Source organism: Onthophagus taurus, chromosome 3, assembly GCF_036711975.1.
Source record: "Onthophagus taurus isolate NC chromosome 3, IU_Otau_3.0, whole genome shotgun sequence".
Classification (NCBI taxonomy): domain Eukaryota; kingdom Metazoa; phylum Arthropoda; class Insecta; order Coleoptera; family Scarabaeidae; genus Onthophagus; species Onthophagus taurus.
The window spans coordinates 504,598-523,401 of NC_091968.1; the positions used below are offsets into that span (position 1 = coordinate 504,598).

The 18,804-nt window shown below is 34.7% G+C and overlaps 1 protein-coding gene across 1 annotated transcript in view; it reads right to left on the reverse strand.

The window, feature by feature from the left end:
- Nucleotides 1-18,589, reverse strand: part of LOC111416873 (neurogenic locus Notch protein) — an 81,170-nt gene extending 62,581 nt beyond the window's left edge. Inside the window, exons 1-2 of the mRNA XM_023048978.2 lie at nucleotides 18,172-18,589; nucleotides 10,505-10,583 (exon numbers count right to left, since the gene is read on the reverse strand). Coding sequence (XP_022904746.2) covers nucleotides 10,505-10,583; nucleotides 18,172-18,280 — 188 coding nt within the window. The 5' untranslated portion in view covers nucleotides 18,281-18,589. The remainder of the gene's footprint in view (nucleotides 1-10,504; nucleotides 10,584-18,171) is intronic.
- Between the last annotated feature and the right edge of the window lie 215 nt (nucleotides 18,590-18,804).

Here is an 18,804-nt window from a genome sequence, read left to right on the forward strand (position 1 = left end):
TCCAGCCCTCCCCACAATCCCATGTAGTAGGTTCTCCATTCCGCCATTTGCATATCTCTGCTGACATCCTCTCTTCCCTTCCTCATTCTCTTTAAGTATCTCCATACTCCATACCTCATTTTCCTCTTTCAACTCCCTAATCTTCTCAGCCTCCCTCTTTTTTTTCTTGCATTCTTCTTTGTATTTTCTCCTGCCCTCTATATATCTATCTATCCCTACCTCCCCTCTCCGCCACTGTCTCAATCTCCTTCTAGCTTCTCTCTTCGCCTCTCTGCATTCCCTATTCCACCATTCATTCCTTCCCAGTCTAACCTCCCGTCGCCTCCCTAACCACCTCAATCAGTTCATTCGCAGACCAATCTACCCTAATGTGTTTCTCATTATCTTCCATTATCTTTCTGTTCCCTCTTCCCCCCACCCTTTATGTACACTTCTAGTGATTGGTGATCCGATTCTACCATCGCTGCCACCCTAAATCTTTCCACTCTTCTATCCCACATACCTTGGTTTACCATTGCATAGTCGATCACTGATGCCCCCCATGCCCCGGTGTAAGTGAATTCCCCCTCTCAGTATGTATTGGTTATTATCAAAGAATTTGCAAGAAGTGCCGTAGATTAAATACATTAAACCTGCGAATTCTTGAGTGTGAAACTCAACGTTATTTTCCAGAGGTATATGAACACGAAGCTGCAACAAGACATCGGCGTAATGAATCGTGTTTGCAGGAAAAATCATTATCCCAATTTTGGTGTGCTGTGAAGCATTCATATCTTTAAGTTTCTATGGTTGCGTTAGTACCAATTGGTTCCAAAAATTTAATTTACGTGCTTTAATATAACATTGGAGATTTCTCTTATTTGATTGTTTCTTGAGAAATTTGAGTTTCTAAACAATTTTAGCTTGTAGATAACGCACTTTATACACATAATTTAGAATTTCTAAATTGGCTTATTCTTGAAGTACATTTCTAGTTTCCATTTTTATACATTTAGCATATGACAACATTTGTGTTTGTCAACAAATCAACCGCAGTTCTTGTAACATGATCATCATTAACAACTATTCTTATAATATTGCTGTTAATACCATCTTTGTTATGAACCAGAATGCTACCTCGATTATCTAAGTATCTTGTAATTGCGTTATTCATAGTAAACCGTCTTACTTCTTGAGATACTACTTTTCTTTTCTTGTTTTTCTTTATATAAGATAAACTTTGGTTAGGAATTTTTAAGTATTTAGCTGAAATTTTTTATAGATCTCATTAAGTAATTATTTTTTAAGTGAGATCACTTCTTAGGAAGTCACAGAATCGCTTTAATAATCCACCTCATCTTACGAAGCGAATTCTCTCACGCAATCCGAAATAATTTCCAACGGGCGAGAAAAAATCGCGCGCTCCTAATGGAGCCAACACGTCAGTTGTTGGTCATGCGTAATAAGTATACCAATAAGAAAAAGAAGAAATAAAGAGTATCAAAAACAAGAAAAAGGAAAAGAGCTTGGGATATCATTTATTATTATTGCTAACGAGCGCATTTCGCAAATCCAAATATAACAACAATAATTGATTTACCTTTCGCTTCTTGGCGAACGTCAGCGGGATGATTAATCTGCATCAGGAAGGCCAGATAAAAACTTTACCAAAGAGAGAAAGGAAATTTTGAAATACGCATGAAAAAAGTTAGTGAAATTTTTTTCCAGTAGCAAAAAAGAAAATAAAAGTGGTGCGGTGGTTGTTGGTTCTTTTTAGCCTTGTAGACGCAACATATGCTCTGCACGTGGGGCTGCGCGGCGACGAAGCCCAAACAGGAAAAGGCTCGTTTCGAACGATTCTCATCCTTATAAACGGTATTCGTAACAACTACATTCTACTACACACACGAACACTGCACCAACAGCAACTTCGGCGACCAAGAAAACCACTTGATGCGCTTTCGTTGCGTACTGCTCGACCTGAAAACGTTGTCATTTTATTACAAAAACTACCTGTTATGTTTACTTTAATCTTTTAAATTTAGAAAAATGTCCCAAAGATAATTTAAAATTCAAACAAAAAAGTATTATAAAAGACAAAAAATTAACTGTTATTTCCCACAACAAAACCCAAGAAGACGACGACGAAGAAGAAGAAAAGATGAACGATATTTCAACCGTTAGAAACATTCATCTTGTTGGTTCCTCGACTTTCATCGTGACGCTTTAAGAAAGACGACGAAAATCTAAATCTAAATAGCCATTTCAAGAAACGACAACGACAACAACTTGTTAACATTCAACAGTCATCGTCGTCAATCTCTCCTCATTCTCATTAATTTTCTTTCTTTTTTGATAGACATCGTCGTTTTAAGCCCGTCACAACCGCGGAAATCGATTTTCCTCTTCTTCTTATGCGATCTTTATTGGTCTAATTGGGGGTCGGACCGTTTTTGGCGAGAACGGCGGTCGCGCCTTCTTCATCTCTCGGCCAAGAAGAACCTGAAGGAGGAGGTGAGGTGCGAGAGAGTCCCGCGCGTTGAGGAGGAGGTCAACGGACCGAGAAAACCAGTTTCACGTCATCACGGCAAACAGCAACAGTAACAGCGGCAGCAGATCTAATAGCAGCGGCAGCACCAGCAGCAGCAAAACTGCCGGCGACTTTATTCATATTAACGACAGTCTATTAGCTCCGCGGGAATCTCGCATTTTATGAATGGACACGAAGGATGAGTGTTTTTGTTAGATTTTTTTATTCATCTGAACGATTAGCGTTATGGTGAGAAATGGTAGATTATTATGATTCTTAAAAGATTCATGAGAAATCAAGGTACCTAATTTGTAAAGTTCCAAAACGAATTATTTCTTAAGCCGAGTTTGTTTAAGATGTGCAAACATTAAAATTCGATTCGTAGCAACTGTCAGAATCTGTACTGAAACTCCACAGAATTGAGATATCTTTGTGAGATAAAATAGGTAAATATTTAGAGTGCAAAAAAATTAAAGCAAAGATATCAAATAGACCGACGGCGTCGTGGGAAACGTCGTTGAAAATGTCTGCATATATAGGTGTCCCACAGTACTGGCTCAACAAGAATATTTAAGAAAGTATTGTTTTAAAATGATTATTAAGTTTGTAACTTAATCTTTTCTTTTCTAGTATCTCGGAAACCGTTTGAGAATGATATATTATAAATTTATGCTTATAATGTAAGGAAAAATATACGTTACGTTTATTGGAATGTAAAAAGAATGCGAAAACATGGCACTCAAATTAATGTTACATGTTCAAGGATGATACAAGACTATAAATAACGTACACACGGATAATATTGATAATATGGGTATGCTTGTGGGAAGGACACATCATATGTTAATAATTTTAATTTCAAAACTTAGAAATATTACTTGGAATAATTGGAATGTTGATGAAGGTTTTAATTTAATGTCGATAATAATAATTACTAATACAATAATAACTTGAATTTTAATTAAATTATTTTGTCGTGGTAACGCTACAGTTACTCAGATTAAACAAGATTAAAGAGGCGATTTCATTTAATTTATGCCAAGAGTTTTAGAAGTTATGTTAAAATGTTATTGAAAGTAAAGCATGGTTTTAAACAGTGTTGTTAAATACCTGGGTATTTATTTTCAAAGGAAAATTCCCTGGATATATACCCGAGGGTATTTACCCAAGATGGGTATTTAGAGGTATTTATAAAATTTGATTTAAATTGAGTTGGTGGCAGTTTTGGAAGTACTTCAAGAATGCAGAGTCCATTATCGATACACCAAACATATTTATAACATTTACAAGAATGCTACAATGACGGTAAATTGTTCATCACAGTCTTGGAGAGTGCATTTAAACAACTGAATTGAACCCAAAAAGGTATAGACATTGATGGCAATATTAAATAATTAACAATTAATTTCGGATAGCCTTGGAGAGATGAAACTGATGCTGAACGTATACAGGATGCGTGTGCAAGAGTCGGGCTAAATATCAACAAAATTTAGGACAAATCTTGTTCCAAGCTTTAACATCAATATTGGTAATAATACTTCTATCTTGAATACTTTCGCTGGTATGTCATTAATCCCTGATGCCTTTCCATGTTTTGAACCTCATTGATTGATATAGGTTCCATGACACGATCCTTTCTTTGGTGTGACGGACTGCTGTCTATTTCCAAATCAGTTTCTATGCTTAATAGGTTTTGCAAATAATTTTTCCAAATGTCATTCATTTCACTATCATATATTATTTTTCCTGTTCCATCTCAGCATAGAGCTGAGTGCGATTTGTGCCTTTGTCTCACCTATCTAACAAATTTATACACATTCCTGGTGTTATTAGCTTTAAAGTGTACATATATTTCGGGAAAGTTTATATTTTCACTACCGACCATTCTCGTTTACGTAATACTCTTCGAAAATATTTAACGATTTCTTTAATGCTCGAAAAACAACTTTGAAGGTCCTGAATTGAGTATAAGTCTAATATTAATGACTAAATTCAGTTTTTGTGCTTCATTAATTCTTTTCTAGTCATATTGCACTTCCATCAAATCCAAGATTCCAAGATCTATGAGATTGTTGATTTCCAATTGAAAATTAAGTAGTTCGTTTAAGATCTTATTATTCTTCTTCTTTTATTCAGGTTGTAACCTGTTTTTTACACATCATTCTTGGTGTTTCATTAGAGTTGGAAATCTATCTCTTCTTGTCTTTTCCACTATTGTTCTTAAAGTACTCATCTCAGTTGGTTCGCATCGCAGCCATATATTTTGGCCATGAGGTTCGTGTATCGAGAGATAATAATCAAACAAGCGAACTAAACAGAAGGATGATACTCGCATGGGCAGCCTACAGGAAACTTAGAGACATCTTCATGAGCGATATTCCTGTATATTTGAAAAGAAAGGCTTTCAATCAATGCGTACTTTAACATTAACGGTGGCCATTACTAGGAGGCTCAAAGTAACGCAAAGAAAGATGAAGAGGTCGATGCTGGGTGTAACCCTGAGGGACCACATACGAAATGAAGACCTACGAAGAAGAACTGGCGTAAATGATACGGTCAACATCGTGGCAAAGCTCAACTGGAACTGGGCGGCTCATCGTCGCAAAAATGAAGAATGAGCAGTGGTTACCTGATTATAATACGTCTTCGATCGCCCATTTCATCATTTTCCTCTACATTTTTGTCGAAGCTGTTATATTTTTACTTGTATCACTTTTATATGTACTGTTTGGGTATTTACCCTGGTAAATATCCAGATAAATACCCATTTTATAAATACCTACCCGCCAGATATTTACCCAGTGCCCATCACTGGTTTTAAATGATTGACATTGTATTGCACTTGAGTTTGATCTTAACCCTCGGTGTCCCAAGAAGTGAAAAATTTTGAAACTTTGTGACAGAATTAAAACGTTATCAAAATACACTCAGTAAAGGCCGTTGGAATTAATTTTAGCAAAATATGACAATCCCCCATTCCAAAGGAATAATGGTACTTGAGAATACTGTCAGATATTAAAATATATTTTAGTGATGTTGCAGTATACAAAAACTTTTATTGCTAATATAAAAATAATACATTTTTTTATTACGTTAGAAAATAAGCATCTCTTGATTTAGCTAAATCACATAATGATATTCAGAAAAACAGTTCTTTCTTTCATTATAACATAAATAAACACTGCACGCAGTACATTTTGAGTGTCTGGTCTGGATTGAATAGCTTTGGCAGAACAATTTTCACACCGTCCTCTTTCTTTCCCAAAAGTAAAAAAAAGTGCGAACCACGGATCCCAAGTCTTACGTCGTCAGTAACAGAATAGCCATACTTTCGTCATTATATTTATTTATCAGACCTGTAGCTACAGAACGACGAAAATCTAATAGCGTCATCCTTTCCTCTTCCAATTGAGAATATATGACAAAAAATTGACGAAGCATATCTGTAAACCAAAAAAAAGCCTGTGCCACCACTTTTTGGAACAGCGGTCGATTGCATACACTTGTCGAAGTTGATCGGCATGATTTACAGAACCCTTGTTTTTATTGTAATCATCAACGACTGAACGACAGCGCACATCAATTTTCGTTCTATTCTTTTGCTTCCTTTTTACAGCGGTCTCTTCTGTTCCATAAAAATTAAAGCAAAATTTCAAGCACTTCTCCTTCCATTTGTAATAACTTATGTCTAAATTTGAGCTCCGATAATCATTATCTCCTCTTTTCATTCGTTTATCATCTAACAAATTTTTTGGTGCACCTTTTTTGTAAGATCTTATTGTTCCACTAGCTAAGGTTTTCTCAATTTTCTGTTTTTCCAAAAGACGTTATCGTTGACATGCAGATATGATAAAATCTCCAGATACCTATTACAGGTCATTGTTCGTATGACAAGTGGTACACCCAAGTCTTCAGCGTTACTCCAGAAGAGTTTATAGCTTGGAAAACTGTGATAACTCATTAAGAAATTTATGCCAAGGAAACGCAGCAACTCTTCTTCTTTCAAGTTTAACGTTCTATTCCTTTGAGTGGCGTTCAAATTACTTTGAAAGGCAATATCTTTTACATAGTTACCCATCAGTGTTAGAAAATAATCGGTAGGATTATTGTAAGTTGCAAAAGTATAACCAATTATTCCCACTGGATAATCGTATCCTGGAATTTTAGTCTGTTTTTCAATCATTTTCTAGCAACTTCTACCTTGTTCTTCTTCTTGGGTCCTTTACCACGTATTTCTACTACTCCTAAATTCCTATCTAAATTGTTTTATAGAGGACCTATACCGGATGTCTCACGCAACTGGTTCGTTTGAACTTTTTTAGGTACCACTATTCGTAGCGGTTTGAAATTTTGACAACATGGATTGTTCATTCGAAGCTTTCGATCTAAAATACTTTCAAGATGGCCGCCACTTCCGGTCTACCGGATGTAGACCACAACTTCGTTATTTTAAATGGAATGCTATAGTTTTTAATGCACCTTTTAATTATATTCGACAAAATAAGTTGACTTTGATAAAAGTTATTGGTACCTACCATTTTTCGTTTTCGAGTTATTTTGTTTTTAAGTTTTTCTTTGGCAAATTACTTTATGCTCTTTAAAACCTTATATCTCAGCCAACGTTCATTCAAAAAAGCTCTAAATTGGCACGATTACTCTTGAGATGTTGTCAAACAGATTGTCATTTGTTGTATTAAAGTATCTTATACAGGGTGGTCAAAAATTGAATTATCGTTTCTCCATATTCAATGGTAAGAAAGTCGACAATTTTAAATGGAACGCCCCATATTTTTTTACCCTATCAGAAATGGAATTTGATAAAAATGTGGCAAAATTAATTGGCAGAATTAGTTGGTTAGATAGCTCAATTTTACTTAGCTTTTACTAAAAATGTTTTAAGAACTATTAGAGAATAAACTCATCGCTCTTAATTTGAAGTGATATTGGAGACCATAATACGTAAGTTTGCAGCCTACTTATAGTAGAATTTTCCCATGATACTGAGATAGTCCACATACATTTCAAATTATTCGAGATAATATAAAATATTTTGTTATATTCACCAACATAACAAAATTTATCTCAATTTGTGTGAGTCTTCTTCATTTTCTAAATCTTGTTCCTCTATATTTACTTCTTCATCATTATTATCTTCTTCTTCACTTTCTTCATCATCATCATCTTCTTCTTTACCTTCCTTTTCTTCTAGAGATTTGTCCAGTATAAGTAAATTTTTCATGTCTTCATTCATATTTTTATATCTTTCTCAACATTTTTTATAAAAGTTACTAACAAATGGATAGGAGCTCAGTAATAGTCTTTTAAATAAATCTTCATTTGTTTGAAGTCTACCACATTTTCTTGTGTGACACTCTCTAAATCTGCGTACTGGTTTGTTTTTTGCTTCTTGATAAATAAGATCCACAATTATGTGTTAAGTAATCTTTGACTGCCAATTTTTTGGTTAAGGCGCACGTTGGCGCAAGATTTCTTTCTTATGCTATGTACACCATACCTTCAGCAATAAAAAAATGTTAGCTACAATTGTTCGATTTTGTTCGTTCGCAAGATATTTAATTTAAAAGATTGAATGGTCAAAAAATATATGTATTTATTGACGTCAATAGAAATGGTTGTAATTTTTTTCAACAAACATCTTTTGAAATTTGGAAAGACGTAAAATGAAGACCTTTCTGTACTTTATAAGAAACCAACGACACAATATTTTCAAGTAGTGATATACCACGTCGTTTTCTAAAAAATTTCCTTATACAAAATAAGGTAATTGTAATAGCAATTTATTTCGCGCAGTAGCTATTATAAAACACCAAAGACTTCATAAGCTTCACTAAGAGTCTATTAATAGTTAAAATATATGTAACATTTAAAAAAACAACACTAAAAAATTTTTTTTTCAATTGATTTTCGATCTGGTTTTGAGTGTTTTCGAACCACTGTGCGTCGGGACACAAAGGGTTAAAGTGATAAACCTGCATTTCGTTGCCTTAACTGCTTGAATATCAAATTAGGAAAGATCAAAAGAAGATAAAATAATGTCTTCTTCTAAGATATTCCTGTTTGATGTAGAATAAATTCCTATTCGTCTTGTCTGATTTCGAACTGTTAGTTAATTAAATGATGAGTAGTGTTGAAGTTGCGTCATCTTATAGATGTTGCGAGAATGAATTTGTGACATAAAATAGTCACAGAAAAAACATTTTAACTATTTTTAAATCTAATTTAGTATTAACAATTATCCTGTCGTGGGAAATAAATTTTAAAAATCATGTTGTAAACGTAGTTGGAAACCTAGTTTGTAAACGGGTATCTTCTTTCTCTCTTTCTTCTTCTTTTCTTTTCGCCTCGATCCGAAAGATACAACCGTCACTAATTAACCGCCGCCTAATACGGCGTCGCAAATGAAATACTTATGTAAATCGGGTATCGGTATCGAAAGAAAAACCATAAGAATATAAGCTTAAATAACAAGTAAGTTAGTATTCTTAAAAACAGATTAAGTTAATCGAAGAAGTAAAAACGTAACTACCAAAGTGACCATTAAAATGGATTTTAATAGGTACTTGAAGTACTTTAAAGTTTCTTTTTGAGAGTATGAATTTCAAGCGAGTTGTGAGATTAAATTGGATTAATGAAAGCTTTTTTTATGTCTCCCTTTTTTAAAGGGATGTGAACCCCAATTTAGATGACAATACCACCCCAATTTATTTTTTTTTAGCATTTGCAAACAAGTAAAAGAGTAACATGTGGTAACATATGCATCAAACACAATACAGTGTAATAAATTTCGTCGAGAGTAAAAGGAATAATAGATGAAAAATAGAAAGAACGTAGTTGTGATAAAACATCTGGACTAGTTTTGGAACACCCCTTTTATTGTTTTTTTAACTCATTTATTTTATTATTAGATCTCTATTTAATCGTTTAGTTCTTTTAGGATTCTTTAAAACTTTTTTTTTGCAATTCCTTTTTGATTTCTTTGAGTATCGGAATTTTTCTGGGTTGGTAGTAAAGTTTAAAAAGTTCGATAGACTTTTTTGCCAAGTTGGTCATCGACAAACGGGCCGTCGTTAAAATTCTTACTCTCCTCGGGCCCCCCGAACCAAAATTTTTGCACGTCTCGCGCCCGGTGTAGATTGATCGTGCTTCATCCGACTGATAAATGGGTCGTTTTTGCTCGACACACTCCGGTTACTTTAAAAGATTCTCGAAACCTTCCCAATCCTTGCTTCATCTATCTCCGATAAGAAAACATCATCCTCTTTTATACTTAGTTAACAAAATTACTTAAATAAAAGAAAAATAAAGAATTAAGTAATAAAAGTGGAGAAGAGAGATTTAAAGAAGGTTGTGAAGATGGAGGAGGAGGTAATTATTGGGTGTAGCCAGACGACTTCTTCTTCCTCTTCGATGCTTTTAAGTTAATAACGGGGGGCCACGCACTATCGCGACATTTGGATCATTCAAGATTAACATTTGTGTACCCTTAAGATATTTAAAAAATATTTTCGACAATTTAATGGATTGTTAACTCCCGTTTTTAGCATCTATTTACCAACTGAACAACTCCAACGCGTTTGTACCTTACTTGGATGCACACCAACGCCCCTTTTCTTTTTGTTTATTGCCGGTGAGTTACGAGAAAAAAAGAGATTTTACGCTCACCCAACCCAACAACTCAACCTATGTTTACGGTATTAAATGTTTTAATTTCACAAATTAAGAGTCCACATAAAACGTGCAGCTGCAATTTTTGTTTCTCTATTTACTTTGAAAAATTTGCATTTTTCTACCTGTCGAAGGATATTTTAAAAGTAAAACTTGAAAAACCTTAGGGCTCTCAAAAAACCTTTCGAACGTTTCTCGTGTCAGGTAGAAAACGTTTCGAAAAGTGACCCTTTTTCTTATTGAGAATCTAAACACGTTTAGGATTTAAGGAAGCGAATGAAAAAAGGGACAGAAAAAAGTTTTACTTACTTGCAAGAAAATTCCCCTCGAACAGATGAAACGCACGTGCCTCCATTTTTACAGGGGCTTGGTGAGCACGAAACGAATCCTGGAAAAAAAAATGAAATTAATAATTAAAATGAAATCGAATGTAAAAAAAATAATATAATTGTAGTCTTTTTTGAGGCTGTGGAGAATTATGTGAGGTTCAAATTGAACATCCCGGATGCGACAATTCCAACCAGTTAAAACCGGGACAGAGTTTCGATCTTAATTTGAAAATTGGGAACGTTATCCAAGACAACCGCCATAAATCGCCGTTAACTATTTTTAAAACAGTATTATTCCATTTTGTAGCATGACAAACACTATTTTTTTTATATCATTTCTTTCAATCTCTTTTATTCATTAATTGTTTATTAATGATTTGAGTTGTATGAAGTTTAAAAAGAATAGTTGTAGTAGAGGAACACCTCTTTTATAAAAAATCCTAAGTTTTGACATCATTTTGAAACGATCCTCAAGCAAAGCCAATAACGAATTTCAACTAATAACTATGGGAGAACTAAAAGTTACTAAAAAAGCAATTTTTTTTGTCGGATAGGCATAATGCGACGCCACAAGTTTTACAAGCCCATTTTGTCCTCCTTTAATTGTCTCGGGTACTACATAGGACACATCTTCTATAGCTTCCATAAAGTAGCAGCTTGATCCCATCTTTTCTCGTCTTTATAATTACTACTAGTAGTAGGGTTATTCTGTCCCACACTAGGTTTTCCTTTCTTTGTTTCTTCCCTTCCAGCTCCTACCAATCCTGCAACTACTGCTAGAAGAAACACCTTCAAATTCATGTCACTGACGTGTAACAATACACAGAATACGCGTCGCCACCATTTTCTGCTCTTCCTATCTATTTCACAGGTTTTTTTCAGCATATCTGCTTTATCGACGAAACCCAGTGTTTCAAAACCATTGGACAAGGAACACGTTCCGTCTCGCCATTTTTCTTTTTCCTGATAACATAATTTGTTTCGGACGGATTTTCGCAACAAAACTATTCTCTTGTCCATCCATATGACATAGGAGATGCCGCTTCAAATTTTTATCAGCTTTGAAGTTCCTCGGTATTCTTTTTCTTCCTTTCCTGTTAGCTCCTATGGCGTAAATCCTGTCTGTCTGCAACTGGATGTAAAGAAATTGTCAAAATAGACAAACTGCTGTTTTCCAACCAGAGACCTGGTCAAATCAGTGATAAGCCGATGTAATAATTGTTTTTCTTCGGTTTCTACGTTATATTTGAAATACCACAGATAAATAATGATCAAGAGTAATTATATTTTTAATTTATTGTTTATAATACATTACATTACATAGAATACATATCGGGTAGGCGGACCAACCAACTTTGCACCGCGACCCTAAGGATCTATTGTACGCCGATAGATATCGTTATCAAATTTCACCCTGCAGTCCAATGCTCTTTTAACGAACATTAATACCTTGCTCGGCGAAAGGTCATTCAGATCTTTTGAGGAGATAAACTGCGACCCAAAAATCGAGAATCTGATACGGTTAACGGCAGGGCAGTGGCATAAAACATGCTCAACCGTCTCTGCTTCCTCCGCACATAGTCGGCATTCAACATCGTCGGCTAAACCCAACAAGTTGAGGTGTGCTTTTAATCGGCAGTGCCCAGTAAAAACACCCATTAGAACTTTTATGCTACTACGGGCAAGTCCCAAAATATTCCCGGGTTTGACAGTGGCGATGTTAATAAACACCTTAGCATGTCTCATTCCACAGTAGGCGAAGTCTCTCTTCAGCCCACAGTCCAATCCTATATTTGGCCATCGCAAATGATACACCAACGGCTGGTTCCGGTCCCACAAACGCTTCAGCGCTGCCATCTCGTGCTAGCTTATCTGCCGCTTCATTGCCAGCAACCCCAGAGTGACCCGGGACCCAGATCAGAGAGACTCTGTTATCACAACTCAGTGTGTTTAATGTTCTCTTACAATCATTAACCAGAGCCGACACCGTTTTCACGGCTTGCAGCGCCTGGAGAGCGGCTTGACTGTCTGAGAAAATTCGTACTGTCATGTTCTTCACCCCTCTTTCAAGAAGGATTTTAGCACCCATGTCAATAGCAAATACTTCCGCCTGGAATACAGTACAGTACGTACCCAGGCTGTAGGCTTGCTTAATTCGAGGTGTCTGGCAGTATACTAGTGCTCCTACCCCTTCAGGCGTTTTTGATCCATCTGTGTACAAGCAAATGTCTGCCCGAACCAGAGAATTTTCATTTTCGATCCAGGACTGCCGCTCAGGCAGTACAATCTGGTATCGAGCGTTAATCACTGATAGTGATACTGCCAAATCTGACGGCATTGATAGCACAGTATCAGTGCTTATAATGTCTTCCGCAGCCCATTGGTAGGACATGTCGGAACAGTTTTGAGCATATTGCTTAAATCTGTAAATGGTTGTTCTAGCCACTTTCTCTATATGCAAATGCAGAGGAGATAGGCCAAGCAGAACCTCCATTGCTAGAGTTGGCGTTGTGCCTATCGCACCAGAGATTGCCAATCCAGCTACTCGTTGAATTCGTGAAAGTTTACTGATAACTGAAGTCTGTCGGACTTTCCTATACCAGGCTGCTGCTCCGTATGTGATCATAGGTCTAACCACAGTCACATAGAGCCAGTACAGTCTTTCAGGGGTAAGACCCCAATTTGTTTCACAAAGACTGCGACAATTGTTTATAATATATGTATATTCGTATTCTAAACCATTTTATGTATGTATACTTACTTGCCATTATTTTTAATTTTTTTTTAATCAAATCGGGCATTCAAAATTATGTATCCTACGTTACTGCACGAAGAAAATAGGTTGACTGAATTTCTTCTAGTAGATCATAGAGGGCACAGTTTTAAGAGGGTTTTAAGCCTGTGGTACTTACGTAGGATATACCACGAAGCAAGTTGAGAAACTAAATTTAAATACAGTGAAGCTCGAACTTCTATATCTCGAACTATCCTCTAAGTCGAATAATTTTCGTAAGCTCAAGCGTTTGACTAGGCTTCAAATGTGTTTCTCTAACTCGAATTTTCCATAACTCGAAGTTTTCTTCCGCTCCCTTAGTGATTCGAGTTTTCACGAATTTCACTGTATGTGGTATATACAGTATACCACTTAGCCCCAAAGGATTGATGGAAAACATCTCCAAACAGGAACTCTTATAATATGTTCCTTCCAAAGTCAGTATGATATGACTTTTTTGGTATTGTAAGATCATATCCACACAGCACGACTTTACTACAGTACATTAAAGTACTCATTATTATTAACATTATTCAAAGATACCGAAAGATATACTTTTACAACTTTCTTTAAAATTAAATTTTTCACAAAATATAAATATCTAGAAGTAATTGTGGCTTTTGAGAGTGCGGAAAATACAGGATTTTCACAACTTCCCTTTTCTTTCCCTTGATGTATCTTACGTTTTCGTCAAATATTGAATGATTTCATGCAAGACCAACTACTTCTCCTGTGATTAAATTCGTTTCCGCAGTGAATTGTTCTCACGTTTAGAATGTAAACTTTGTGGCAGTTTTAATATTTCATACTTTTAAAACAAAGTATGCTTAAGCACTCGATAATCTGGCAAATAAACTATAACTTTATACAGATAACGAGAAGTGTGAGTGCAATAAGTTTGTTTTCGAGGTGTCTATGCAGAGAAATAAGTCTCCATATCGTCACAACATAAAAACTTAACAACTAACATGCTTTGCATAAAAAGTATCGTTAATTGGTGTTCGTGGGAATGGCTGGTCTTGTGCATATCAAGGTAGACGGTGATCGAATCTCTTTTACTATGAATTCTATTTTTAATAAGTAAGTCAGTTATTTCTTGGTATTTAATTCTTGTATTTTAAATGGTAATTACATAATTCTGGACGATATCAATGAAACTATACACATTAACTGGGTAAGTAACGTCTCTCTTCATCCACCGGTTTCATTCTACTATCATCATCTTCAGGAGAAACATCCCATAGAAAAAAATCACATAGGTAGTTCTTCAAACTGAAACACTGCAAAAATACCTACCAGTTTAAAAAGAAATCCTTTAATTTTCAATATCCTAAATATTAAACTCTACTTTTTTGCACAAAGTTGATTCGATTTATTTTTTGAATTGGAAAAAGAGACGACCACCTGTCGTAACCGTTACAAAAACGCCGCACTAAGCTACAAAAAAACAAAGAGTGAAAAAGAGAGAGAGATGATCGAACGAGAAAGAAACACGTGGGGGGCCTAAAAAAGATGAGAGGGGGACAATGATGACGTCACTAGCGGCAGCTGTGTGCCTCAACAACGAGTACGCACACATGTTCGATTTCCACGACGATTTAACCGACATTCACCAACGAATTTTTAAAAACTAAGCTATTTTTATATATTTATGTCATAAAAAGAATGAAACAAAAAGAAATTTCTTAATAAATTTATCTAGTCTAAAGATAATTTGATTTGAGTGTTTTTAATATTTTCTCTTTGAAAAAAATTTGAAAAGCAAAAAAGATGTTGGGTGGAGTAACAAAAAGAAAAAGAGAGATGTAAAGATTAGTTCGCACGCAAACATCGCGTAAATGAGCTCCACTAACAATAACCCTAAGGCAATTTATAACGCAACCATAACTGAATAATTAGCGCGGAAAGAAGAGTTCCCAAGAGAACTAAGAAACGAAAGTCGTTCGTTCATCTCTTCGTCTAGATTACAACAAAAAAATTTTAACCAAAACAACCAAATAAAGGAAACCGGGCATGTTTATACAAGTTGCAGATACACTTTTATCGCAATTTTATCTAATGTTTATTCAGGTTCAACAAAAAAAAAGAGGTTATTGTACAAATATTCTTAGTAGATGGAGAAATAAAATATTTTATTGTTAATGGAGGTCGAGAGTTCCAGAAAATCTTTCCAAGAAAAACATGAAAACAGGAAACTATTCGAGAACCGGTAAAATAACTATAAAAACGGTCGAGTTCATAATAATTTTTTACGAGTCTTGTTATACGATGTTATGAAGTCATAAAGAATAATTGTTATAGGAAATATTTTTTAGTAATAAAAAAATAGTTTATGTACGGATGATTACGATAAGTTCGATAAAAAAAATGAATTTAATTTAAAAATTTCCATCAATTTGAAAATTCAATTCGAGTCGTTAATATTCCAACGAGATATTTACGGGAGTTCTCTACGTACTGAATGTTGCTTCGAGGAATTTACATGAAATACCAATTTAAATTGAAGTTGCGCTTATGTTGAATATAAATTGAAAAGTAATTTTTAAGGAAACTTTACTTGAATTTCAAACTGGAAGATATTCAGAATTCTCGTTTCAAGATTTACGCTGTTTTTTGAACTTGATTATAATATTGAATTACTCATTAGAGCCAAAACAACCCTTTTTCAGGGATGTGGGGATTAACAAGCTGTTTTTCAGTTCCTTGAATGAAAAATTCTGATAGCAGGCAATTGAACGATTCATGCTACTGAAAAGAAACTGTAAATAGAAGGAAAAGACAGGTACCATACATACTGGAAATACATCGGAAAGAGACTAGGAAGGCAAAAATGAGATTGACCAATAAAGAAGTATACTAGGAAGAGAGTGTAGCACCAAAAATAGAACTAGATAAAGAAGGAGAATAGTGGAGAGACGCTGGTAATACAAAAGTTTAGCTGAAAGAATACTGGCAATAGAACTGGCATGTTACGAGTGACCGAGATGAAGACATTGAGATCAATCATGAGAAAAATAAGAACGAACAGAGTGAGAATGTCAAATATTAGAGATTAATGCAACGTTCTCGACATAGTGAGTTGGGGAAGACAGCGGAAGAGGCAATGGAATAACCACGAAGGATGTATGAACAACAACAAACTTCCGAAAATCGGCTCAAGACAACCTGAGAAAATCCACCCCCAAAAAGATGGCGAGATAACTGGCATTTGACATCTCAGGTAATAAGATCTAATATAATAAGATGTAATCGTAACATTCACAACCTGAATTTGTAACATAGAACATTCCGTTTTCAACATAAATTTAGATATTTTTTCAAGCCAACATTTCTTTTCCAGATTGTCTTGCTTATTCAGTTGGGTGATGTAGTTTTACCATACTTCATTTTCGAATACAATCACCTTTTCTTCCTCCTTTCTTTGCTTCCCTTTTTCTTCCTTGATTAGTTTCCATTAAATCGTCTTGTCCTTTTCATTTCTTTACTGTTGCATATGGGATGAATAGCGAGATGTTATAGCATCTTGCCCGAGAGATAGCTTTGTCCTGGCATGACGTTTTGTACGTTCAGACTTGACAATAAAAAATAGTCTAGTCACCATGTGACAACTCTTATTATGCTGGTAGTTATAGATGTATTTAGGTATACCTTTGCAATTCATGTATTTTTTATGTACTTTTATGTTAATTCATAGATGTAATCCAGTTTTTTGGATTCTTTCAACACTACAAGGTATTAAGTTAATAAAGTTATTTAATATAATTATTGAACATAAAACAAACCATGGCAGATAATTACATTTTAGAAGCAACAGAAGTAGAAAAATAAATTACCTGTTGATGTATTTTTTTGCTTATTAAAGGAACTTAGAAACTGACGTCTGATGAAGCTTTAAATCACATTGCAACAAAGTTCATTCTTTGTTCTTCCGCTGTAAAACACAATCCGGATATAACAATTTCCGCGGATAATTCTAAATCGTTTGTTGGTATTTTGATATTTATAAGTTACTATGATTTTCCATCGAATTAATTTTTTGGCGTATTAGCCAAACATACGGAAGTATTAGCTGATACAGAAATAGTGGCCAAACAGAAGAGAAGTAACGTTGAAGAATTGAAGACAACCTTTTTGACTACCGCAAAGCGTAAAAAGATAAAGGGGGAAAATGCATACCTTGAGATCAAAGATGCGGCAAATAAATTGCAAACCAATCGACAAGAAAGAGTTCTATGTAAAGAAGAGGTCCTAGAACTAATCGCTAAGAGACGCCATCTTTAATGTTGAAGATGGCACACATTATTATTAAGTGTCCAGTATTACAACTTACATGATAATATTAAATACAACATAAATTACTATTACTTTATTACGAATTCATTTTTACGTTACACACAAATATTTACTACCAACACCATTTGTTAGGCAAAAAATCATGATTTTTGGAGTTCATCAATCTATGCAAGCCAAAATCTTCATCTAACATTAAGGTTGTGACGAAATTATTCCTTTTGGTATTCTTTGTGAAGTATTCCGCAGCCTTTTTGCTATCAATTTTTAAAATATCTTGATTACAAAGGCTAACTATTTTAGTAATTCTAACCACTTTTCGAAATAAGCATCAAATATTATCCTAAAATCTATTAAAATATTAATTTTTAGCTTAATCAAACAATATTACCACAAAATTTTCAGAAAAATTCACCCCATATCATAATTTAGGGTTATCAAGAATAACAGATGGCGTTGAAATAACATTTAAAAATAAAAAAGAAACAATTTTTAAATATGCAGTCTTAAAAACAAAAACAACATCATATTCTTGTTACTATTTAAAAAATATGTTTGAAGTAGTAGTCTTAAACCAAACCAACCTGTTGCTTGTTGAACGACGGTTAAAAGTAGTAAAGCCGCAATAATCCAAAGGCGGTAGTAATAGCAGTAATCCTTTCTACCGTAGCAGTAGTAATCGTTAATCCACATTCTGATACAACAACCTCCCTGGTAAAGGGAACACACATATCACCGATTTCTGGTCGCACACCACATTTATAAAAAGAGACCGTTAATCCACTATGTGTTATTATTTCCTTCAATTTCTGAGACACCAAAAAGATAATCACGTACACCACGGTTATAGAAAACCGCGCACTATTATTAATTAAACTCAATAACGGAAAGAACTCGAAAAATCAACAACGAAAAAGGTTAATTGAAAAAAATAAAATAAATAATAATCGCAAAAAAAACCGCCAACGTTTAAACGACACGCTCACGATCGCGTTCAAACCTCATCTGAAGCAGTACTACCAGCAGCAGCTTTGTTTGGGACGCTCCAAGATGGCCGCTAGGTGGTTCTTGTATTCCTACGCCGAACGTGGCTAAACCACAATTTATTTACAAACATTTTTGGTTCCAAATGATTTTTGATACAAAATCGAAATAAATCGGTTTCATAGTAAGAACCAATTTTAAAGATTAAACCGTTTTATTTCAATTTGATCGAG